Raw genomic sequence first — 25,667 nt, 5'->3', positions numbered from 1 at the left:
AGGAATGCCCCAGGAATATTTGTGGGAATCGCACAACAATGTGCAGGATACAGGTGTTTAAGTCCTGCAGTTAGGAAAAAATCCACTAGTCTTAGAAGCATAGATAGGTTCCTGTCAGAATCTATTTACTAAACTTAAGACCTATTCTGTGGCCATGAAGCAGTTATACTGCGCTCACCACTATGGATAGTAATGTAGAGAGATTTGAATGTGGAAATAATCTGACTATATGGATTATGTGGCTCTGCCTCAGCTCCTGCTTTACTAACTGGCTAGTGTACTTAGGCAGAAATTGCCTGCATTCACAGTGAAACGCCGTGTGAGTGAATTTCTGTTTGTAAGATACTACAGGTGTGCCTCTCTAAAGCGAGTTTATTTAAGCGCTCTGTCAGAAAGAAGTTTGCAGAATGTATTCCGTCCTTAGATTTTGCTGCAATTTTGAACAGTATCTAATGGCTGACCATGAGCATATTCTGCACCAGCTCTTGGGTTACTTAATACTCAGTAATTGCTTTTTCGGTGACTCCTTTTCTGGTGCTTGCTGGTGTTAGATTTATCTTTTTTTTCCTAATAGGCCCATTAGTTACCACTTGGTATGATAAGATGCAGTAGTCCTTGTGAAAACCCTGTTGTTCTTGGTACTGTAAAATCAAGCAATTAAGGAGGCACCAAGATAAAGCAAGTGGATGAGAGACAGACAAATATACTGAGAATAGGTTGGGAGGATGAGGCAAGGGTAAAATGAAAAAAAACTAGAGAAGAACAAAGATAAAAAAAGTGATGTACTCGCTTTCTGTGGGGGCCTTTTTTTTATATGGACAGGTAGACTGAACAGATCTGTAGAAACACCTTTTGCCCTTTCCTGCTGCCTCTGTCTGGTGCTTTTGTCCTGCTGCTGACAAGTTTGCTCTGTGTGTGTGTCCTGTTAGATACTGTTTACCCTGGTGATTTACTACAGGAAAGCAACTGAGATCTTCATAGAATGTCAAAATATAACTGCAGTTAGGTGGAAAGATAAGTATAGGTACACAGACACTGCTCTTCAGGGAGGAAAGCTCATGAAGGTAGAGAAAACAGCATTGCCTACTACCTATCAACGTGTTCTGTGTCTCTTGTTGAAAACTTGCTCTCTTTTAAGAGCTGATGTATGAACAAGGCCTTAATACCTGCTTAATAGGCCATGGAGTTCCAGGTTAAAAAAACAAAAAAAAGGCACCCTGTTGCTGCAAAGCACTGGAGGAAAAGAAGCTATTTTCATGTTGTTCCATTTTAAAATAACACTCTTAATAAACAGTTTTAAATGGTCTTTGTTAAAATAGTCTCTTAAAAAGTAATTAAATATTTTTCTTAGTCCTTTTCATATATCAAGCAGCAGTTTTCAGTTCTGTGCTGGGGTTTTTTTTAAGTTGGGTTTTATTACATGCTGTAGTGTTGTAGCTGTACTGAAATGCCCAGCATGGAAACCGTTTAACTGAACGGTTGAATTAGTGAGAGCAATACATCCTGCTTTCTTTTTGTTATGTTTTTGCTTATCTGGGACTTTTTTTGTCCCAAGTATTGCTGCAAGGATAGTGTTTACTGAAGAAAGACTGTGTATAGGCATTTATTAATAAACATTTTAGTATCTTTTCATTATATGTTACCTTTTGAAAAGCTTGGACGAGAAATACTCTGACTTCAGTTTTCCTTCTTGGTGCTTGGCAATGGCTTTTTGTTGTAAACCTACCATTATGGGGGGAGGAGTCAGGAAAGTTAATTGGTATTTTAACTTTGGAAAGAAAGGAAGAACAGAAATAAATATTTTGATTTTGCAAATAATAGGAAAAGTTATTATTTGCAGCTTATCACTTATTCTAGTGCCCACCTAATTGCTCTTGAAATGGAAATTTTATACTGTTTTATGTTTTCAATGAGTCTAAGCAGTAAGTAGCTGTTACTTCTTGTTCTTAAACTTCTGTTAGAATTCTTCTGTAGAATGTTTCTTCTAAAATAAACAATAGTAAAACAGCCCTAGCAGTTAAAAGGTGTTCCCTATAAAGTTGTTACCTTTCTGTAATATTTTACTTCCATTAATATTCCTGTTAAAGGGAATGGGACCAGTCACAGACAAGTTTCCTGGCTAAATCAAACCGTCATCTACTTACTGGGGAAAAAGAAGTGGCAAACCTCGACTAATTAATGTTAATGTTCATTTTATTTACAGATATAAGTGTATAGCTCCCATGGAAGCTACATAGCTGATATCCTTTCATACTCATAGTTCTTGTGTATCTTTATTTTCCACCTCCACCATTTTTTCTTCTAACCCTTTTTTTTTCTAAAACTTTGACTTCAAATGCAGGCAGGTGATGATTTTCACAAACTGTGTTTTATTTTGGTATGGGTTGGAATGAGAGAACTGGAAGTTAATGCCACCTTAAGCCCAAAATAAAGTGGTAAGCAAACATGCTGAATTTAAGAATTTCTCAGTAGATTCTTCTTCTACCGTAATCAGTTACAATTAAACATTTTACCCTACTCATCAAAAAAGCAAACCAGTGGCCATAGCAAATAGCATTATTCGCATTTCGTGTCAGCCTGAGTTACTAGCATTACAGCTGAATCTTGCAGGCTGCTTGTTGCAAAATCAGGGAGATGCGCTTAAGCTGGGGTTGGAATGTTGTATGGCTCCTCCGTGGCGTAGCATCCCAGTTTCTTTGTGTAGTGCTGCAGACAAAAGGCTTTGGAAGGACTATGAAAACCCCACGTTTCTAGTATTGGAATAAGAAGTTCCATTTCTTACGTAATCGAACAATGCTCCAGATTCTTCAGGATTATATTGCTGCTTAGTCATACATAAATGGCAAAGACAGATTTTAGGAATGGTACTGGAGCCAAGTAAATGCGGCAAGCCCATTTTAAGTTGAGTTGTGGTTAGTCAGGATTTTGCCTGAGCTGAAGACAGTTAACATCCCAGACTGGTTCTGTTCAGCGTCGGAGGGCATGGGTCAGTGGTTCCCGCCATCGCTGTTTGGTCACTTCAGGACAAATACTTGGCATTTCAAAGTGAATATTTAAATGTGTCTGAACACAATTTCAGAATTACTGTGTCACAAAAACTGTAATCAGGGTGATAGTTCAAAATCCCCCCAGGCAGTTAGCCTTGGGCAAAGCCTTCCATAAGGGTAGTAAATGTAGCCATGCTCTCTGCTTACCTACTGATCTTTTAGGCTGGCAGTAGTGCTGATGTTGAACCTGAAGTGGCGTAGTGGTAGATTTTCTTAAGCTGCTTAACTTCCTCTGTTTTAATATTTTGCACTTTGCCATCTTGCTGTTGTCAGGACATGAGAACTATGTTTGGATGGAGACTGTGTTCAAACATATCAGGCCGCCATGTTCACAAAGTAAACATTAAAAGTGAACCATATGAAAATACACTTCTTGCTTCTGTGTGTGTGACCACAAGATGTTTCATGTTAATGTTTCTACATAAAGTTGCTGTTTTTAAAAAAAAAAAAAAGTACTTGCATGTGCCTTCAAAAAAAGCATTTAGATTAAGCTGTGGTGGAAAAGAATAACGGTGGAGTGTACAGATTGTAATACAAAAATACATTTGTTCTTGCAATAGCAGTAGTATTGTAAAAATGCTAAGGCAATTATGAAGTTACTTCAGACCTTGATATTAACCAGTGTTCTATTAGGGGAAAAAAAATCCTTTTTGGATTTTCGTTTCATCTTTGGAGTTAGTATCTGTCTCCTGTTGATTAAATGGGAACAGGTTTGGCTTTTTCTACTGGCATAGTTGCTTTTATAGGCTCCTATGAAAGCTATTTTGTAACACTGTACTATTTCTTCTACAATGGTAGCTTTGATTCTGCTCTTACATGACCTGGATCTTACTGTTTTTAAGAGATTTAAAGGAGAGTTGCTTAAATTGCTGGAAGGGGGTGACTTTTACCAAGAAACTATTTTACCATGAGGAAAGGGTTATTTCTTAATTATTTATTTCAGGATTTCTTCATACCTAGGTTAGTATATAACATGTAATGCAGCTCTGGAGATCTTGTTTTGTCCTGTATTCTTACAAAATGTACACATCGCTACATCTGCAAGACTCCTAGGGATAATGTTTCTAAAAATACCCAAATCTCATCTGAAAAAAATACCCGTCACGAAGGAGTCTTGGCTTTGTTTTTAGATCTTCCTAAGTCAGTGGTGAGATTGGTAAGTCTCAAGTCATAAGAAATAATAATTTGAAAAGCCTTACAAAGCAAAGTCTTATGAAATGAAGTTGAGTTAAAGTCCTGTTCTGCAGAGACTTGTATTTGTGCTTGACTTTGAGACCATGAGTGTTTTCTGCTCAAGTCAGTGAAGCAGCTTCTATGATCAAGGTTAACAGAAGCATAGCTCCATAGAGGATGTCACCTATGTGCTTAGAGATTTTAGGGATATATTATTGTAAATGAAACATTTTCTGGAATGCTTTTACAGGTTTGGCTCTTTGTGCCCTCCGGTGATGGATTTTGCAACTGTGAGCAAAAGTGAAGCCTGTTTACAGCTGGGTTGCATCATTTGCATTTCATCCCAAAAATGGCACAAAGCACCCAAAGAATTTCAGCGTTTCTGATTTGGCATATGATCAACATGTAGTTGAAGATTTTTTTAAAATTATTTTTGCGTAACAAAATACAAGAAAAGAATTCATTTAATAAGTTACTCCTGCGTGTAGAAAGATTGCACTGCAAAGAAAAGCTCTGTAAATATTTTGTGTATCTCTAGTTTTCACTAAGATGCACAGTATGTTTATATAATGCAGATGATGTATTCTAGCCTGAGAAACATATTTTTATATTATCTGTGCACTTTCTGCCTGATAATACCCCATTTTATTGGTATTACAGATATTATCGTAAGTATTCGTCAGGAGCAAGGATCAAAGAAAGTGAAGATAGTATATTTGGTGGGTTTGGGTTTTTTTGCTTTACGTAGTGTACTGAGTTAAAACCATAAGGGTGATTCTCAAGTTGTACTTAGGCCCCTTGCACTGTTAATGTAATCTTGTGAGGCACCCGAGTTAAATTTATATAAACCAATATGTATGTGCTGTGGTCAGTGGTATATGAAGGAGCTTTGTGGCATCAGAATGGCCCAGAATGCCAGTATGTCTGGTTGCCAGTACCTGCCAGCACTGTCCTACAGGATTTGTTGGTAGGGCTTGCATTTAGTACTAGCCTACTTCTTTTGGTTCACATCACAGTCATAACATTTAACCTTTTATTTGATATATTACAGTGTTTGACACAAGACGTTATGTATAGCTGAACCAAACCTGTTGTTTCATCTATTTTGGTTTATCGTTTAGAAGACATGCAATATCTGCCAGATGCTGCTTCCTAACCAGTGCAGTTTTGCATCACACCAGAGAATTCATCAGCATAAGTCTCCATACACGTGTCCTGAATGTGGAGCAATCTGCAGATCTGTCCACTTCCAGACTCATGTCACTAAGAACTGCCTGCATTATACCCGAAGAGTTGGTTTTCGGTCAGTATAATGATTACTTTTGTTGTCAATTTATGTATAACTTACACTTTTAAAAGTAATTTTCCATTTTCATAAGCATTGTTTATAGAAGGTAGCTTCATGGGTTTAAGGTTGTCATGGCAACAATGCTATTAGTGCTACAAATTTTGGAATAAATACCACATTAGGATTCTGCTTAGTTTTGGGCACCCACTTTCCTATGTTATTAAATCAGAATATTAGCTGATCTCATCCAGCCATAAAACGTCAGATTCAGGACTTCACAGTTTATAAGGTCTAGAGAATTCGGATGTATTTCCAGGTTCTTAAAAAAACCTTTTGAGTTTTTTCCAAACATTGAATTTTAAATTGTTCTCTCTGATAGAACAGTCATTTTCAGTGTTCACTGCCAGAATTTATTATCAAGATGCTGATGAGTGTACTGCACCTGTCTGGTTGCTCTCTTTTCTGTGGAAATTCAAGACTCCTCAGCTTTACATCGCTTGAAAATTACCTTTCTCATTCAAACAGCCTGGTCTTTTGGTTCTTCTTTGTTACTGTTCAGCTTCCCTACTATGTTTCCCTGTAATGGCAACTCACTGAGAAAATGGGGATCACAGCCATTTCATGGAAATGTTAAGTTTTGAAAGGCTTGGAAAATTGTTTTATCTTAGAATTTTACTCACACTGAATGGCAGGCGGCACCGCAAGAGATCAGAAGAGCAATCTGTACAGCCGAGCTTTGCTCAGCACTCCTAAAACATTTCCACTTCATCCTGTCTGACTGGAGAAGGGTGATTTAAAATCTTACCAGTAGGCAGCTTCTTCCCCCTGAAGGTGTCACAGGTTCATTCACTAGGATGGCTGTAAAATCTTCCACTAAGGGAAGAAAGCATTTTTACTGCATCAAGCCAGCTGCTCTGGCAATCTTGTTTTCAGATTGAATCCATGGCCTGACAGAATTCTCAGCTCTTTGTGTTCTTTGGGTTCTTATCTTTTACTCTCTTCTCCCAGGCAGTAGTCTGTCTTGTCCTACATTTCTTACATCTGCTACCTCCACCCTACTTTCCTTCCCTCTAGTCTGTGTCTCTTGGGTTTGTACACGGAATCATCTTCAGGGACTCCTGGCCTGCGCCAGTATCACCAGAAGACTCATAAATCCTTCGCTGTGAATTCAAACGAAAGTTACTGAACTTTGCAAAATGTATCGTAAACTTCTCCTGTCACCCTAAGACTAAGTCAGAATTTCTGTATATGGTGAGACCAAACCAAAAATACCTAGGCAAAGAAAAGCAAGATCTGGGAAGATTAATGTCTTCCTTCTTGGACTTCTCAGCATCTCCTTATCACCGTGGTGCATCCACTTGAGAAACAGCGTAACTTGCCTTGCCTTTCCAAAGGACCTCTGTGAGGGAGTTGAGTTTGATTTCAGTGATTTAGGCTAGTTGTCTGAACTAAACAAACTGAAAATTTAAACTTCAAATTTAATTGCATCCTTCCAAGTTGAAAACAAGAAAGCTGTTGGAGCAGTCCCAAGAAAGGAAGGCTTGGTCCTTAAGAACTGTTTTAATATACAGTGGTGGATGCTGAGGATCATTTATTATGTTGCATCACAAGAGAATAAAGTCCATACAGGATGGGATGGGGAGGCAAGAGGTGCAACCCAACTCCCTTGAGGTGACACGTTAGGAGTAGATCTGTCAGTGAGAGGATTGTGCTTTGTACCGCTATGAAGAAGTGTTCATCTCTGTATAAGCAGAGAAGATCCTAACAGACCCCAAAAAGGCAAGGACCATTTACTTAAGAAAATGCATTGGTAAGCAGAAACTCGATAGATAGAAACTCGATTAATACGATTAAGAATGTAAATCAGCTGCTCAGAAAAGAAAGGAGAACATTTCATAAAATTCAAAGGTGATACATACTACTATGATGGATTCCAAAATTAAAATTTGGAAGGGTAGAGGCCTTCTATGGTTAAATTTTAAAACTTTGAGTGCAAAATACTGGTAAACAAGAATTTTGTTGATTTGACAGGTTATTTTGTAATTGCTTAGTGCAGTATGTTCTCGGACTTACTTGGTGGCGTTTAGTACTGGAGATGTATGGCACTAAAAGGGACCATTGTGTATAGAAATTCTTATGTACTAATATTAATTCAATTTTTTAATCATTTCATTTTAGAGTAGATGCGGAAAGGTCACAAATTTTCGACACAGCAGAAGTATGTCTTTGAAAAATATTTTCTGAATACCAATCTGATAGATTGATCTGATTGTAGAGATATGGTTTAGTTTTCCTGCGTTTAAATTATTCCTTTTTGTTTTTAAATCCAAGTGCTGATTTAATTACATATACAGAAAATCATTACCAGTATGTCTTCATTAAATCTAAACCAGGGAAATGGTGGAAATGTTTTCCTTACTGGTTTTCCATTTTGGTGGTAGTTTCTAAATTACTGTGGCGTACCTTGTACAATCCACTGCATGTGATAAAAACGCAATTTTTTAAATCTCTTTACAAATTTGCAGAGGATTTAAACATTCTTTTTACAATCAATAGCATATTCCTCTGTCAGCCCTTCTGTCTGTTTTGTTCTAATGCCATAAACACATGTTCTGACTTCATATCTCTTAGATTTTCAAATTAAATTTGGGAAATTTCTTTTTTCTTACTTTCTGATACGCAAATCTCTGTTTATGTTGATTCTTACTGGGTTGTTTAAATTGACAGAATAACGTAGTTTTATCTGGTTGTATATACGTTTATCTTTTCCACTTGCTTGAAAATCAGTGTTGATTCCGTTTCTTTCAGTACTGCTTTGGGCTGGGCTGAACTGACTCTTTTTCACTCTTTTTGCAGCTGCGTGCATTGCAATGTTGTATACTCTGATGTGGCGGCACTCAAGTCTCATATTCAAGGTTCTCACTGTGAAGTCTTTTACAAGTGTCCTATCTGTCCCATGGCATTTAAATCTGCTCCCAGCACACACTCCCATGCCTATACACAACACCCGGGTATCAAGATAGGCGAACCAAAGTAAGCAAAATTAATCTTCTACTGCACTTGCCTGCATTTTAATAACTTGTGAAATTGCATTCTGTCCTGTGCTTATAATCTGAAAAATCACATAGTGTACAACCAACGGTTTGTCGTTCTGTTGGTAACGTGTGGAGTTTATGTAATGTTTTCGTAAGTTTTTAGCTGGCAATTTATTTAGCAAAGGTTAAATTTCCATGAACATAGCAGTAGCAGTTCTTTAAACACTGTGCACTACAAGAGAGTTGTACAGTAATTACAGAAATAATTCGGACAGGCAGCTAGTGTGTTGCTCGTTCTTAATTGTTAATCTGTCTAGCTCATCTGCATTTTTACTGTGGATTAAGATAAGGTGTTTCCAGAAAGAACTCCTAAGACTCATCAGGGTTTATGCAGTGATTTTTCATAACATTTGGTTGAAAAGGTGGAAAAAAGTGATTTTTTTTTTTTTTCTTTCTGTTACATGCTTACAGATAATCATCTGAGTGAATTTGGAAAATGGGTTCTTTCAGTGCCATCAGTTCACAGAGGTCAGAGTGTGTACTTGTGAGAGATGGTTTTAAAAGTGGCAGTTTTCATCTCTGGGCTGACCTCGGGCAATTCTCGCAGGCTACAGCGGCCTGCCATACCCTGTTCTTTTGGTCAGGCGGCTGCGTGCTTGTCAGGCAGTGTTTTCGTGCAGGATCTGTTCTCCTCTTTCCGTCTACTAGATTTTTCTTCGTGAACGCTGTAGATTTTGGGAGTGGTGAGCTAGGTTTTTGCTTCCCTAAGATGGTCATGTTTCAAGGAGAGCAATTTCACTGTCTTAGTAAGTGAGAGGTGCCAGCCTTTAAAATTATCCAGCCTTGCCTCTCCAAATCAAAATAGCTGCATTTATAGAGCTGTTTATTATACGCTTTTTTCCAATACGTAATCTCTGTTTTTCTGGCTTAAAGCAGAACTGATTCTGTTCTGTAGCTAGGAAAGCTGTGCCTAAACACCATGGTTTGCTGAAGATGGTAACGCAGGGCACAGTTAGGAACTCTGCTTCAGGGTCTTTGTTTTAAAGATGTTGAACATTGAAGCCCTCCGCCGAAGCCAGTGGGAGCTGCAGGTGCCAATGCCTGTGAAAATCAGGCTTCAAATCTCATTGGTCTTAGCCTGATGTTTTCTCATTGCAGACCTTTTTCTTCTGTCTTCTCTCTCCTCTGTTGGTACAGGTGCAGTATTGAGAGTAAATATTCAAGCATTTAACTTTTTATTTCTGGAGTGCACAGAGCACCCTAGTATATTTTAACAACTTGCAGACTCAGGAAAAGGGAAGGCAGATGAGAGAAACAAGGTACCATGTAATGTAAGAACCAGATTTTAGAAGAGTTTGGTTTATCATTGTTTCTTCTAACATATTAACCAGAGATTTATTCTTTTAGGGTGTTTAAACTTACATTAAAGCAAAATGGCAACAAACTTACTGTTTCTGATACCAAATTAAGACTTTCCACCCAGTGACAAATGCTTTAATTCAGGCTGGTATCTTCAGTGAGATTCTTTGAAATACCAACATTTAATCTAAAACTTGTTTCAAATTCACATAATTTTCATTAGAGAAAACCGAAAGATTAAGACCACCATTTGTGTAAGATACTTCACATATGAAAAGTGCAGAAGATTTCTTGAATTGTGCTTGGATCTGCTGAACTGTTTCTGATTGACTTCGTGAATTAAGTATTTTGCATTAGTTTTCTTTCTGTATTGTTTTATGAATTTATTTTGATTATAAAAAGACTAAAAGGAAATTTTATTAAGTACTGTTATATGGTAATAAATCATAGAATTCATAGTTCACTCCTCTTAAGAAGTGATGTTCTCTTTTAATTGGCCAGTTTTAATCAAGATGCTGTCTTAAATGCATGCAGAGTGACTAGTGGGATTTTCCCAGTCCTTGCCTTGTGTAGAGTTCTTTATTTCCATTTCACAAGCATCTGTAGGTAGGAACATGTTGCCACCAACACTCAGAATGCTCACATTGACTGCTGTTTCACCATTTAATAAGGTCTATTTCAAGCTATCAGGACCTGTGATTTTCATCAGAATTAACTACATGTAGTTCTGCTACTCAGTAGCAATTTAAAAGGAAATGTTTTTGTTGTTTAAATTAGTTGGTTTCTGAGGATATTTCTCACATATCTAGGTGAAGTTGACATCAACTGTTTGACATTGCTCAAATTCTGGTTTATCTGCTGTAATGTTCTGTGTTAGAATTACAGAACAGCCCAGGTTGGAAGGGACCTCGAAAGATCATTGGGTCCAGCCTTTCATGGGAAAGGGAGCCAAGATGACATTATCAAGCACCCTGTCCAGCCACATCTTGAAAGCCTCCAGTGATAACTTCCCCAGAGATGTGGTGGAGTTGTTCCAGTGAATGATTGTTCTCACTGTAAAAAATTTTTTTCTTGTATCAAGAGGAAACCTCTCCTGGTGCAAGTTGTACCTGTTGCCCCTTGCCTTCTCCATGTGGCTCCTTGTGAAGAGAAGCCCTCTGTCCTCTTTAGCTGCCTTTTAAGTACTGGAGCAATGTGATGAGGTCCCCTTGAGCCTTCTCAAGGGAGAAGAGATCCAGCTCCTTCAGTCTTTCCTCCAGGGCAGGTTCTCCAGCCCTTTGATCATCTTCATGGCCCTCCTTTGGACCCTCTCCCGTCTGTCCGTGTCGTTCTTGAGTTGTGGGGACCAGAACTGGACACAGCGCTCCAGGTGTGGCCTGACTGGCACTGAGTAGAGCTGACAGATGCAGTTGTATTTGAGGAAATACATTCACATTTGACCAATCTGCTGCTGCTGGTTTATCATATTGCCTATTGTCTACATTGCATATGGCTGGCATACATTTTGAAAGCTTAACAAACTCATTCTTGAGAAGGAATGGAATATAGTCATACAACGCTATAGGTATGACTACATAAGCTCAGTTAAATTTTTGTTGTTCTGAAGTAAAAATTTTAAAACAAAATTTTAATTAAAACAAATTAAAAGAAAGGTACACAGCCTTCTGTGTTTGGAAATGTGAAGCTTTTGAGTTTTCATTGAGTGTATAGAGGGTGTCTGACCCTTGAACATGAGTTTCAGACCTCACCTGGTAGGCAGATGTTATTGAAGTCTGCATGGCCGTGGAGCCTGGCTTGGGTGTTCCTCTGGGCATCACAGAGGTGCAGCTGAAAACAAGACGCAGTGTGTCAGCACGTCAGGGTGGCTGGGAAGGTTTATTGCTTCCATCCTGTAAGGGGTCCGAGGCCAGTGCGGTCCTGAGGGGCTCTTTACCGGTTCACACTTTTTTGTTTACAGGAATTGGGCTCGCTGGGTAGATGGCTGTGTGCCTCTGGCATTTACTGGAACTGTGTGATTTACAATTACATTACAAATGGTTGTTTCAGAACAGATACAGTACACTATTTGGTGTATGAAAAATGAAGCTTATGTGCAGTGATTCTCAGTGGCATGAAATTAGATTATTTTAATATAGGGAAATGGATGGCTGTCTTGTCCTTCAACTTTGTGAAGCGCTCTGCTGTAGCATACCTAAGATGCTACATCGTTTCTGTGGGAAACCGGAGCTAATATATGATTTTCTTTTTTCAGTAAACAGTGTAACATCGTAGGAATGGCACTAAGATATTTTTCGTGGCTGATACCTTTTTGGATATTGGAGAAATTCTTGTCTGTCAAGCCAGGTTATAGATATATACTGTGCTATTGGTACAAAGTATATTATCCCACAAGTACCATTTTTTGAGACAAAATTTATGGGAAGGAGAAATACCATACTCTGGTACAGAAGCTTTCGAAACATTAAACATCCTTTATGTGATATGAAGATATTTTCCTGTGTGATAGCGTGTATTTATGCCAAGATAATGTGTGAATTTGTTAACCGGATTTTTGAAAAGTGAAAAAGTGCACGTACCATGCCTGTTTGGGCGTGCGCTGTGGGGCAGGAGCAGTTACTGACTAACCGCCTTGCTGGCGTGACCGCAGTTGAACTGCCTGCCTTACTCGGGTGTCTTGCTGAGTTGAGGTGAATGGAAATTATGTCCCATAATAAGGCATAAATGCCTTTAAGCTTTGGGCAGGGTTTTCAGCTGTCACATGTTAAATACTGACTACTTCAATTATAAAACAACCCAGCATACTCAGCTGCACATGTTGAGGATTGAAAATCATGCTTTTCGTGCTGCTGAAAGAAATACTCAAAGTGTGTACAGTCACAACTCATACTGTTAGGTATGTTGCTATAAATTTAACTCGGTACAGTCTTTTCTCAGAGATCTGCCTGAAATTTGGATCTCTACCAGATGCTTCTTGTGCTTTTTGTGAAAACAGAGTAAAGTCTTTTAGCTTACATAGATAGTACATATATTCAGCTCTTGGTGTTCATAAAAAGATGGAGTGTTTATATGTGATACATTCAGAAAGATGTCAGGGTTTTTTGTAGCGGATTCACGTTCCCCCATCAGTGCTAGCGAGTGCTGCGTTGCCCAGGGACGTGGTCGTTAAGGGAAGAGCAGCGCCGGCAGGTCAAGGGCGGTGATCTTTCCCCTCCACTCAGTGCAGCTGGGGCAGCGCTGCAGTACTGCACCCGGGGCTGGGTCCCCGGCCTGAGAGGCGTGGACATACTGGAGCAAGGCCAGCAAAGGGACGCTGAGATGATGAAGGGACTGGAGCATCTCTCATGTGAGGAGGGGCTGAGGGAGCTGGGACTGTTCAGCCTGGAGAGGAGAAGGCTGAGGAGGACCTTATCCATGTGTATAAATACCATGTGGGAAGGCATAAAGAAAGGGGAGCCAGACTCTTCTCCGTGGTACCCAGAGACAGGACAAGAGGCAATGGCCACAGACTGAAACACACGAATTTCCACCTGAACACCAGAAGTCACTTTTACCGTGAGGGTGGTCAGACACTGGAAGAGGATGCCCAGAGGCTGTGGAGTCTCAGTCTGTGGAGACATTCGAAACCCGACTGGACATGGTCCTGGGCAGCCTGCTTTGGTTCACCCTGCTGGAGCAGGGGTTGGACTAGATGACCTTAAGAGCTTCCTTCCAACTTCAGCAATTCTGTAGTCTTCTGTTCCTTACTTTAGATACCATAAGAATCTGAAGCATATAATAGATCATAGTTTATTTGATTGAATTATGTAACCCTGTGATGATAAATTTATATACTACAGGCCTGAAATCATTCCAGCTGAGATCACTGTGTAGTTCCACCACAGATGATAAAGCAGGTTTTCAAATTTCGTGTGTCTAATTTTGTTTGCAAGATACGGTTCTAATAGAAATATACATCGTGAAATAAGCAGAATTATTTTTAATTCTGCTAGTCTTTTATTTACATCTTGCTAACCTGGAACAATGTAATTTTCCTCATCTCTCTTTAGCACCTAGCCATGGGATCATCCACTTGGCAACAGGCACCAAAATGCTGGGATTCTGGATGTTAGCAGTGGTATGTGAGCAATGAATCAGAAGGGTGAAAGTCACCCTGCCAGGGAGAAGCTGTGATAGTCTTGTGCCTCGGCTTGTTTGCCTGCTTAGTTAGTAATCGGGCTTGATGCTTCCTGACTTTTGGACAAAGTTGCTGATGGAAATGTAGGACAGTGTTAGGGACGTAAGGGACAGAAGAAAAATATTTGTTGCCCAGGGTTAGGGAATATGTGTGGTTAGTACCAGCTCTCTGGCTTGTGACATTATAAGCAGAGTCACTACAGAACTGCAGCAAGTACTTTTCTGAGGAAACTCTTGGTTTTTTTCTTGGAAGAGGGCTGACAGTAAAATCACAGCTTTAAATCATCTCTAGCTGCCCTGCTGAGATGGGACCAAGACAGCGGAGCATGCTTAGATGCTCAGTACCTCTGTGTGGTGTGGCCAAGGGAGATGACCTCTTGCACAGTGAATCCTTTGGCTCTTTGTACCCCTTATTGCTTAAACAGTGCAGCCCACAGAGTGTGCCCGTGAGAGCACTGTGCCTGGAGAAGATTCATGTTCTTTGTCTTTCTGTCTGTGCTCAATTCAGCTGACCTGCCGGGGTGGTGATCCGCTGATTTTTTTTACCCTAGAAGTTGTCTTTTATGATCTCAGTTAAAACTATTAGTAAGATTTGTGGGCTTACATTGATGTGCAGTACATGAGGTGAAACTGCATATTTTCAGAACCTGGCGTTTCTTTCTTACCAGTTAATACCAAGAAGCATTTCCTTTTGAACCTTAATTTCCTTGTAATTTCCTTTTTAAGCTGTTTTAACGCCTTTCATGTGGGAATTATCAAAGAAGTTAGGATTCTGAAGGGGTGTAGATCAGTAATAATGTGAGGAACTAAAATACTTGAGTAATGTTTAAGAAGCTTTTATGGACAGTAATATGGGGGTCGGAGGATGGGGAGGGGGCTCCCCTTCCTAAGAACTCGGGGCTCAGCAGGTGAAGCTGGCGGGTGTACGTTCTGCTGTGCCTGCGCAGAGCGTCTCGTCCCGTGCAGAGGGTTCACCTCGGAAAGCAGTACAATAGGACGTAGGTCATCGGAGGATGCTGTCTGAATAATAAACTTACCTTATGATATGTGAGAAACTGGGACCACTTGATATACCACAGAAATAATATTTTTCACAGTTAATATGATCAGGTGTACTATTTTTCATTATTTCAAATATTTGGACTTGCTGAATGGCTTCGACATTGAAGCAATGTCCCTGTTCTTGTAATCTCAAAACACAGTGCAGAGTGATCTTCAGAGCTCTTGAACAATGTACTATTGATGCTAAATCCCTCTAATTGCTTAGAGGGATTTAGAAGGGACTTGGAACTTCAGCATTCTAGCAAGCAGGGTTTGTTGTGTTGCGTTTTTTAATGGAAAGTCATTCTTCAGGACAGAGATCAACCTCTAATTGACGGGATTAGGAAGACTGCTTTTGCCTGTCATTGTACTGAGCCCCTGTTGTTGGGTTTCTTTTATCTTACCTGAACTCCAGTTTCTGAAGTGCTACCACTAGTGATGGCTAATGGACTAGATTTCTCGCTCATCTGATGAACTATGGTGAATTTCTTTGTTACTTTTCTTTCAGGTGTAATTTTTTTTCATTCATTTTCAAAGTTAAAAAAGTGTGATGTTTCTGAAAGGATAGAATTTTTTACTATCTATGAACAGATACATTAAAGGGTTGCAGTTCAAATGGGTAATCTTGTTACTCACCTTTAGTTGCCAGGGAAGTAATTCTTAATACAATCAAACATACAGATAAGCAAAAACAACAGGTAAAGTATCAAGTAAATAATTACCTGTAATGCAATTTAAACTATGTTTTTCATTATAAAATCATCAGCAAAACGAAACAAGCTTCAAACTATTGTCACGTAGTAGTTGTTGCAGCATTTAGATCAGAGGATTATGTTTCTGGTTTCCCTATGTTTGTTGTCTGTTGGACAGACACTTGACAAAGATCTGCTAAAAATAAAACTATTTTCGTATTGTTTAATAATATTCTTAGGATTTTGTGATAGAGAAATTTGGCTATCGTGTTCGTTTTCAGGGGCTGTGCTTTTTGTGTCCAGTACTTACCTAGTTCTTTGTTAATTAGTACATCTATTTCTAAAGCACTTTTGAAATTACATTAATAGATGCGTTGCTTCACCAGTTACACAGCTACTAAAACGTAAGTAGCTTTTGTTACAGTTCTGATCGGAATATTGCCTATCAGAACAGGAGATGTAGTGAGCGCATTTCCAGTCGCCTGTGCTGTGAGAGAGGAAGTTGTGGTTTCGGTGGTGTCTCTGCATCGCTTCAGTAGACAGATTCTTAACAGCTTGTAATGGCAAAACAGCGGGGTACCATCCTGTGAAGTTTCGGCTTCAGGGCATTAACAGAGTCGAGGCCTGGCATTCAGGAAGTTCAAAGCCATATATTGCCAAAAAAAAATTTATCTTGATTACTAATGATGATCCAATCAATCACTCCCTTAAAACACATTGACTTTTGCAACGTGAAACAGGTATATATTGTCCTTTAGTTACAATGTGAGTTCAGAAACTGAAGACATTGACCTTTCAGACTATCCTAAGCAGATGTTGGTGTTATGTATGTAACTGGCATATGCTGTTGTTTTCTGGCTTCTCGTTTGCACTTTTTAGTGATTTTTTTTTTTTCTATTTTCCTGGTTTTTCTACTGCTCCCATGTTTTGAAATTGGAGGATGTTTTGAATTAGCTTAATTTTAACTTCTTTCAGGCAGTGTGAAATGATTGCTTAAACATGTCCGATCTTATCTCTGCTGAGAAAAAAGTTAACATCATGATTCTTGCAAGTAGATCATCCACATGACTGACGTTGTTTATTGTACTTCTGTTTTTAGAATAATATATAAATGCTCTATGTGTGACACTGTGTTTACTCTACAACCTTTGCTCTATCGCCACTTTGATCAGCACATTGAAAACCAGAAGGTGTCTGTTTTCAAGTGTCCAGACTGTTCTCTTCTATATGCACAGAAACAGCTTATGATGGATCATATCAAGGTGTGTAGGCATCTTCTCTTGTTTCGTTCATAGATACCATTTGTCATACAATATATGCTGTGAGAAAACACTGTAAAAAAGCACAGAATAACAAGAGGACTGCTGAAAGAGAGAGTTGTTAATAATTCCAAGAGAGTAATCTGTGAATAATGTTCTCAAATGTTAAAATGTTATATTTCATATGGTCTTCAGCGTATCTGTGATGTAATCGCTCAGTTTTTCTATATGAATGTTGGTTTTGGTATACGAGGAATATCTCGGTGTATTGCATTTAATAGGTCATTTTATCAAAATAATAATGGGTATAGTGAAGTAAGTTAGTCCAATTCTAATAAATATTGAGCCTTATTTACAGTATTCCAATTGTTAGGAGCTGAGAATGCTGAGTACATTATAAAATCAAACCTTTGATGTTCAGAATTCACCGGTAGGAACCAGTATGTTTCTTGAATAGATGTAGAGATTATTTGTGTGTGTGTATTCACATACGAACATGAACACATGCATGCCTTGAAAAAAAAATTGAAGTGGATTTTCTCATAAATAACCTTATAACTGAAAAAGATTTACTATCACCCTTGCAAATCAGGTCATGCAGAATCAGTAGTCCCCTAGCTATAGTTTGTTAGCTGTGTATTTTAGATATACTGTGTTACCTTATATATACAAATATATACAAAATCTATTAGCAGTGCTGAATTTCTTATGCCTTTACATGCGGTGCCTGGTAACAAGTTGAAGTTATTTACACCATTGCAAAGTATTACAGTCCAGAATGGTAGCACTTAATTCAGTGGGTTTCTCTTGCAGTGACACATAAGACTTGGTCAAATTGGTGTACAGAACAGTGGAAAACCGGACATCTTTCTGGTCTGCTAAAACCATCATTTTGCATTTTAGTCTCAACTGTAGCACTTGTAACCTCAGAAATATCTGAAGTTCTGTGGAAAACAACATCACAAGTCATGAAAACACAGTTGGTCTTAAAGCAAATCTTAAACTTGAGGAGGAGGATAGGGAAGGGCTGACCCAAGACATTCAGAAATACAAGGACTGAGTATTTTCTTTGTTTCTGAACTAGTTCATATTTACTATGAGTTGTCTTCCATTTATGCCAGATACCTTAAACGGTCATGCAGCAATGCAACATCCCATTTTCTACTTCTTTGATTTACTTCTATTTCTTCTTTTTTTAACTAAATAGGCAGATGCCATATATTGCAGTGTATGTCTTAATTTATGTAATTTATGTAATTAGCTTTTCTTGACTCAGGTATTACTGTAAAAGTAAAAGATCTGTATGTAACTACTTTTTTAAGACTGGAAAACAACTATTTTAGGAGCATGATCTGACTGTAGTTAGGGCCACACGCTATTCTTACATAAATTAGGGTTGCTGAGCATCTCTTACTATATTAGGATTTGGGCACTATTTAATTGTTTTGGCTTTAGTGTTCCATGCCAGTATTTGTACTTTCAAACCAGTGGTTTTTTAGTATGTTTCACTATAAAGGATTCAGACATTTTTGAGAACAAAATTAGCAGATTAGAACAAACACCTGCAGTAACAGTATTACTGCTTTTATTCAGAATTGCTAGTGCTTTTACGTTTAGGATGTATGTATAGTAGTAGGGACAGCAGCAGAAAAGTATAATTGGGACTTCAGTTAAGGAGGAATAAAAAAAACCAGCAATAGAGTATGGATAAAAACAGAAAAGGACTCAGAGGGAGGACGAGTGCCAGACAAGGACAGAGCTCAGCCTGGCTGCACAAAAAGTAATGCTTGGTATGGCTAGACATAAACCATCAAGGCAGAGAAGACCTGGGTGAAAATAGAATAGAAAGACATAGAAAGAAGCTCAGGAGGAGGTTATTTAAAGCTACAAAAAATAACCTAGAATAATTCTTGCAGATGTCAATGTTACTTGTTGGCAAAATGTATGTCTCGTTTTCCTGTAACGGCTCGCTGCAAGAAAATTTCCTAACAGCCAGTGAGAACAGGTGGTGAAGGTCTGGGCTGGAGGTGTAACGCTCCCAGTCCTGCTGGTGGTAAGTGCTGTGGTCACTGCCACTCCATGTTCTGCTTTAATGCTTTTTGTTTATTTTCAAATAAGAAATTAAATTTCAAGTACTGTATTTAAGAGACATTTAGAAAGTTGAGCACGAACATTTTACATGCTGACAAGTTAAGCTGGGTTGGAATCTCCAGGTCAGTCTTCAGTTGTCTGAAAGTATATGAAGCCCTTCCCGTGTACCCCCTGCTTCTTTCTTCTTGTCCTGGTGCAATGGATACTAAAGGAGCCACCTCCTTTGCTACACAATTTCAGTTTGTTCTTAGAGCCAGTCAGGGAGTCCTCTGCACTTTGCTTGTTTAGTAACATTTTAGTTTTTTAAGTTACAGCCGTTTCTTTTATTCTGTTTAACAACTGTTAAATAGAAGAACATGTTCTACAGTTCAGGTTGATGTTTGTTGTAGAGGCAGCGGGTAGTCCCAAGAGCCACATGATTTACGAAATAACTTGATACTGAAGTATTATGCTGGAGTATCAGATTTGTATTCTTATATTCTCAGAATGAAGAATGTATTGAACGTTTTTTTTTTGTTTCTGAGGTTTCCTGTAGGAAAAATAATAATGTTTGGGATGGCTAGACATATCATCCAGGAGAGTTACAATAAAGGTCGGTAGATGAGATTATCAGAACACTCTCATTGTAAAGGGCCAGTCTTTTAGGTATGAGAGAGACCTTGATAGTGGGTCCATGTTCAACAGTATGTTAATTCTGGGCTGCAGTCATCTTTGTTGGCCCAGAAACTTGCTGACTCATTACTGCTGTGTCCATGTTCATATATGAAACTTGACACACAGCTGAAGCCCAGGTCTTCCTGGACTGGTCATCTTTTTCGTAGGCTCAGGTATCGTACCAGCATATGACACTGGCTTCAGAAATCGGGGAAGGAGGAGGTGGAAGAGTTCTTCCCTTCTTACTTATTAGTGACTTAAAGTCTAGAAATAAATCGGTGAGGAAGGATCACTACCTAAGAGCTTCAGGGTGCTTGAGAACAGCTTGTTAGGCACCTCTTAGCTGTCGCCTGGTCTTGGGCACCCCGTCAGCCCTGCACACCTTTGATTCTAAGGACTGTAAGCAATATAAGGGTAAGTTAGGGTGCTCATAACCTGAGCCTGGAGTAAGACAGGGCTTAACTCAGTCTCAACATGAAATATTAATATATCCTAAATGATATAGTTGCCTGATCTTTCCAGAGTTGCCTTTTCTTGTCTTTCTTACCAATGTGCCAAGTCAAAATTTGTCAGTAAAAACCTTTCCTTACTGGAAATCTCTAGTCACGTAGTTTGAAATGATGATGCTCAACTAATATTTTAGGTAAGTAAAGCGAGAAATTAAACTTAACATAAAATGCTTCCTGAGACCTTTTTTCCTCCCTATTAAACAGCAATTTAAACTTAACCTATAAAGTCTCTTTTATTTGTTTGTGAAAATATCTAGCCACTGAAGAAAATTCCTCTTTAGCTACGGATGGTGTCTGCTAGTGTTGTTGGCTAGTTTCTCTTCGTGCTAGGCCCTGCCTTTACTTAATCATGTTTCTTTAAGTTAAGAATATGATCTGATAATAGTGTGACAAAGAACTAAATGAAGACTTTTTGTTCAGAGGATCTTTGTATGTTGTCAATACAACTGTATATGTCCATGTTAGTTTTGTCCTTTTTTTTTTTTCTCTTTATCGTAGTCTATGCATGGAACTTTGAAAAGTGTTGAGGGGCCACCAAACCTGGGGATAAATCTGCCTCTCAGTACTAAACCCACAACTCAGAATTCAGCCAGTCACAACAAAGAGGACACAAAATCTGTCAACGGAACAGAAAAGCTGGAGAAGAAATCTCCTTCTCCCATAAAGAAAGCAGAGCCTAAAAAAGTCGCTAATCCTGGCTGGACATGTTGGGAGTGTGATAGGCTCTTCACCCAGAGAGACGTTTACATCTCTCACATGAGGAAAGAACATGGAAAGGTAAATGAATAATACTCAATTAAAAAGAAATTAATTAAACCTGAAATATGAAGTAATTTTTGTTCAAATTCAGTTGTGTTTTTGCAAATAGGTCCTTTAAGTTCAGTCATTATTCTTCTCTGTTCTTATACCTATTTCATCTTTCTCTTCATCTTTCTTTCTTTGGCTGCTTAGTTTTTGTCATTTTCTACATAGTTCTACTGAGGAAATCCACACACTCTTACCTAATTGTAGGCTTGTTCATCCAATACCAAAATTTCTTCAAGATGGAAAAAGTGAAAGATGTTCCAGTATTTTGTCCAAGTCATTTAATCCGATCCAGGTTCTTACTTCTTCCTTTGTGCCTTCTCATTTCCCTCTTTCTCTTCAAAGTTCAGTAACTGTTAGAGTCAAGGAATAGAGTCTTGTTTTATTGGTCCAATGAGTGCCAAACGGCAGGTCATTTTAAAGGTAGATACACTCTAAGGTCAAGCCATTGCTCTAATCTTACACTTGTAGGTTCATCCAACAAGTCAGCTGCGTTGAACAAGTTGAATTTTTTATGTAAAGCAGCTGTTTTTGACATAACTTACGTAAAATGGGTTGAAAGTGAAATATGGGCATGCTGCATTCTTCAGTCATCAGAAAGACAGCTTGATGTCCTTGCTGCATCCCGTAGCTTTTCCAATTAAATGAAATTAAAAAGACCTGCAGGTAAGCAATAGTGAAACTGATCCTTGGATGGACCCTTCTTCGCTGTGTTTGAGACGGACTGTAGCAAGCTCCGGCCCGATGCTCTCACACAGCAGGCATCTGCTATCCAGTCCTGTCCTTCACTGTGTGCTGGTGAAAATGGTCTGATCCTTTCCTAAAGAAAGGAACAGGGAATTGAACTAATGTACTGTGCTGCACTGCAGAAAAAGAGCAGAACTGGAAGGGATAACAGACTTAACTTTGTCTAAGTGGAGAAGAATCATCCTGAGTGAAAATCGGTCGTTTTCAGGATGCTAATAATGCTGTAATAAATGATGGCACATTTCCAGAGGTTTCTGTGTCCCTTCAAATTACAGTGCTTATCTCTAAAGCTGTTGTGCGAATTATTTTATTCTGTTTGTAAACATTTTATGGAAAAGCTGAAAATGCCAGACTACTGAGTGTCATCTCTAATTTTCTTATGACAACTTCAAGCAAATAGCACCCAAGTCTGACTGACAGGAAACTTATTTCCATGTTTCTCCTTGCCTACAGTAACTCCCACTCCATTCTTCCAACCTTCCTGCTGTAGAGAGTCCTGTAGCTAGACTGCCAGTCCTCCTTGAACAAAACACACAAAACCAAAGGATTATGATTCACACAGCTACATTTTCTTTTACATGGTTCTCCACTTACAGCTTGAGGGCATGAAAAGTAGACAAACAGCCCAGATCATGTGGTCTCCGTTTGATTTCTTAAGTTGCTTTAAAAGATCATTTTTGCATTTCTCTCCATTGAAGTCACTGAGGAACTGTTAATTGCTTCAGTTTCAAGCCTAGCAAGTATATTCCTGATACTTCTGCTGAGTGATGTCTATAAAGAAACTCTGTAAACAATGTGTTACGGTCCCTGTGGCACCCCTATGCACTGAATACTTGTTTCTGATCCTGTAACTCACATAGTCACAGTTCAGTTTTCTGTCAAAATCAGTCTCTTTAGCAACATCTAAACTGTTGGTCCACTCTGGTTTGCTTGTTAGTCTAAATACTAACTCACCAGTGCTTTTACCAGCAAACAGAAATAAGTATAAGGACAGATACCTTTTACATTGATGCAGTTCTTACAAAACAACACAACCTCCCTATGAAGCTATCAGTTAGTCACTGTTCACTTCTAGAGTGAACTAGAGAATGATCCCCAGTCTGATCACACCTACAGCAAAGTGGCAGAAGGCACATAAAATAAGCTTAGTAATGCATTGATAATGCTTTCTAAATATTAGTTTTAAATATGTATCTTTCTGTCTCTGATGTCTAATAAGAATGTGCAGTGTTAGCTCAATAACAGCCCTTACTATGAACTAATAGATAATTGTTGCACTCAAATACTGGTCTAAAGCTTGTTGTATTGCTTACATTTATGTGCTGGTTTTATCCCTATTCAAGCAGTTCCTCAAATAACACGGGGGACATATATATATATATTAAAATGTATAGAGATACAACTCTATGTCTTTCAAAAATAGGTGATAAAGACCAGTTGCTACGTTCCTTCCAGACCTCAAAATTTTCAGTAGTTGTTAGCTTTCAAAATTACTATATTTCAAAAACTAAACTTCCATGGATACATTTTATTGTAGAGGGACTAGAAATGAGCATAAGATAACTTAAGTATTGTTATCCTGGTCTAATAAATAGTAGAATTAATTTATAGTCTGTTTTTCTTAAGAATGATAGGTGTGGCTTAAATGCTCTAAAATGATCTATGCAGAATGTTCATTAAAAACTTTTAATTAAGCAATTCATGAGCTATTCACAAAGTCCATTGTCATGTAAGGTATTTGAAGATAATTAGTTTCAATTTTGCAGGATCCAAGTGAAAAGTCTGGAGCTGTAACCTTTCTTAGCTGATCCCAGGCTGGATTATTCAGAGGTATCCATAGGAGAGGTATTGCCATGTATATCCTCTTGTTGAGTTGCCAGACCTTATTGGGAAAAGTCTGCAGAGACAGACAGACAGATTCATATTTTCTATATCCTCTTCCTGAGCTGGTTGAAGGTGAGCCAGCTGTAGGGTAGGAAGATTTGTAGCCACCTTGGTGTGATTCTCTGCCTGATCTCAAAAGTGCTGTTTAAAAAAAAAAAAGTTACTAGCCCAGACAAAGGGTGGTTCTGACAGGCCTGTACAACTGCTGGCTTGAAACTGGATCGTGTATGTCTGCACTCAGCTGGGTGGACATACGCTGAGCTTCCTGGGACTTGTGTGTAAGTGTGTTTCTATGAAAGGACAGATGTTTTCTAAGCGACAATTGCTTTACCAATTCTGACTTGCTGTGCCTCTAATGGAACATGCTCTTTCTTCCTGTAAAGACAAGATGCTGTACAACAGGTCACGCTGCACCTAATTACAGAACAAATTTTTTAGTTCTTTTGGTTTTGGCTGCCATTGCAGAAACTAATGCATCCCACATCCTATTTGGGTCTCTATCCAGAATCTTTCCAACGCATTTAGAACAGGTGTGGTGTCATGGGTGGTTAACCCAGGTAGTGCCCCCAGGTCTCTGGGCGGGACTGGGTCCTACTGAGCACAGTCCTCACGCTGCTTTTGTGACTTAAGTGCCTACTGCCTCTGCACTGGGCAGTGGCCTTGGCAAAGACACATGGGCCACCTTGGTTTTGCTTGCATGTTTGTATAGCATGGTGCAGGGCTGCTTCTTGACAGAAGCCCTAATATGACTTCACATTTTATTTGCTTTTATAAATTCTTCCCAGAGTCATGTGCAGTCACAAGCATACTGCAAAATGTATTGATTAATGCATTAGCATTAATGAGTGTGCACTGTATATACACACTGCCAATTTTCACCTTTAACAATTTAAGAGCGAAATATGTTGATTTCCTTTTATTTTAATTGGCCTTTAAACATGAAAAGGAAGTCTAGGTTGAACAGTACTGTGCCTCTAACAGCGTTATGTTGACCAGCCCCAGTAAAATTACCATATCATGTTTCCTAATGGGCTGCTTCACGTTTGCATGAACGACCTTTCAGAAACTCTTTCCTTCCCACACGCTCCATGTGATTTTGGTCTTGATAGCAAAAGGTCTCTCATCTCACTGTAACAACTCTTGCTTATTTAACCATTCCAGACTTTGCTTTTTCCTGTGTACAGACTTACACCATTCGCTCCAAACTTTGCAGTAAATGATAATTTTCAGTAATGACATCAAGTCTGCAGATCTCCACTGGCTTGTCTGTAGATGTTCCTGAGCAATGTAGCCATTAGGGAAAATATGAACAGTAACATAAAGTCAGCTCTCAGAGCACAAATATAAGATGGATGTTTCTCAGTTCCTTAGGCATTTCTGTATGGCTTGAGCTTGTTAGGATTGAGAATTCTTTTTTATTATTATTATTGATTAATATTAGGCACGAGAGAATGACTTATGTCATATTAAAATGTCCATGTGGATTATTGTGCATCTCTGTTGTTAGGAATTTGTCACTTCCTCAGAAAGTAAGAATAAGTGAGCCAAACCCTCTACATTGTTCTGTGAAGAAAATCTTAGCTACAGAGTGCTTTGGAACATAGGGACAGATCTTGGATGGATTCTCCAGAAGAGTCAAGAAGGGCCAAATTTCAAGCATTGATCCAAATCTTTCGGTCAATGGCCTCAGTTGGAATAGTAGAATAAAATTATTTTGGGTTTTTTTTCAGTTTCCCAATAAATGCAGGAAAGAGAATGTTACTGATAACTGTGAAGGAAAACTGATCACTGCTAGAGCAGGAAAAAGCAATCCAAGGAACATGATTTTCCTTCTAGGTACTGAACTGATTGTATGAGACTGTTGCTTCACTTGTACCTGACTGGCCTGCTTTTGCTGGGATAGAATCATGA

The 25,667-nt window shown here is 38.7% G+C and overlaps 1 protein-coding gene across 1 annotated transcript in view; it reads left to right on the top strand.

Annotated features, from left to right (window-relative positions):
• Positions 1–21,098, top strand: part of ZNF532 (zinc finger protein 532) — a gene marked incomplete at its 3' end in the record, with an annotated part of 24,412 nt that extends 3,314 nt beyond the window's left edge. The window contains exons 2-5 of the mRNA XM_010283573.1: positions 5,342–5,523; positions 8,365–8,541; positions 16,908–17,070; positions 20,820–21,098. Coding sequence (XP_010281875.1) covers positions 5,342–5,523; positions 8,365–8,541; positions 16,908–17,070; positions 20,820–21,098 — 801 coding nt within the window. The remainder of the gene's footprint in view (positions 1–5,341; positions 5,524–8,364; positions 8,542–16,907; positions 17,071–20,819) is intronic.
• Positions 21,099–25,667: the final 4,569 nt, after the last annotated feature.

This window comes from Phaethon lepturus, unplaced genomic scaffold (genome assembly GCF_000687285.1).
Source record: "Phaethon lepturus isolate BGI_N335 unplaced genomic scaffold, ASM68728v1 scaffold1633, whole genome shotgun sequence".
NCBI lineage: Eukaryota > Metazoa > Chordata > Aves > Phaethontiformes > Phaethontidae > Phaethon > Phaethon lepturus.
This window is presented reverse-complemented; position numbering and strand designations above follow the sequence as displayed.